This window comes from Cynoglossus semilaevis, unplaced genomic scaffold, assembly GCF_000523025.1.
Source record: "Cynoglossus semilaevis isolate Cse_v1.0 unplaced genomic scaffold, Cse_v1.0 C18794139, whole genome shotgun sequence".
In the NCBI taxonomy this organism is placed as follows: Eukaryota; Metazoa; Chordata; class Actinopteri; order Pleuronectiformes; family Cynoglossidae; genus Cynoglossus; species Cynoglossus semilaevis.
This window is the reverse complement of record NW_007594321.1, coordinates 1-480: the sequence shown is the minus strand read 5'-3', so window position 1 is coordinate 480 and position 480 is coordinate 1. Positions and strand designations below refer to the sequence as shown.

Genomic DNA, 480 nt, shown 5'->3' with positions numbered 1-480 from the left:
GTTGGTTTGAGTCCCATGACCCTTTGCTCAATCTGTCTAACTAGTAGACGTTCAATGATTCAAAGAATCACGTTTGTTTTCTTTCTTGCGTTCCTGCAGCACCCTCATCTCTCAGAGCACCAAGGCCGTCAACCAGTTCACCGACACCCTGCGCACTCAGGTGGCGCCGCTCACCAAAGACCTGGTGTCCAGGGTCTCCCAGGAGGCCGAGAACCTGAAGGTGCGTCTGCAGAAAGACCTGACCGTCGTGGGCACCAACCTGCAGCCCTACGCCGAGGAGATGATGTCAGAACTCCAGCGGCAGGTGGAGGAGCTGAGAAACGATGCGGTCCCCTACGCCGAGAACATGGACCCCGAGGCCCTGAAGACGGTCCTGCTGCAGAGGAGCCAGAACCTGAAGGAGCAGCTGGAAAAGAACATTGAGCAGCTGCAGGAGCAGATGGTTCCCTTCACCGAGGAGATGAGGCAGAAGGTGGAGAA

At 56.7% G+C, this 480-nt stretch overlaps 1 protein-coding gene across 1 annotated transcript; it reads left to right on the top strand.

The window, feature by feature from the left end:
- Nucleotides 1-61: 61 nt before the first annotated feature.
- On the top strand, nucleotides 62-476 carry LOC103399718 (apolipoprotein A-IV-like; the record flags this gene model as incomplete). The annotated part of the gene is made up of 1 exon (XM_008338362.2): nucleotides 62-476. A coding segment is annotated over one exon (415 nt), but the record flags the coding sequence as incomplete, so codon positions are not given.
- Between the last annotated feature and the right edge of the window lie 4 nt (nucleotides 477-480).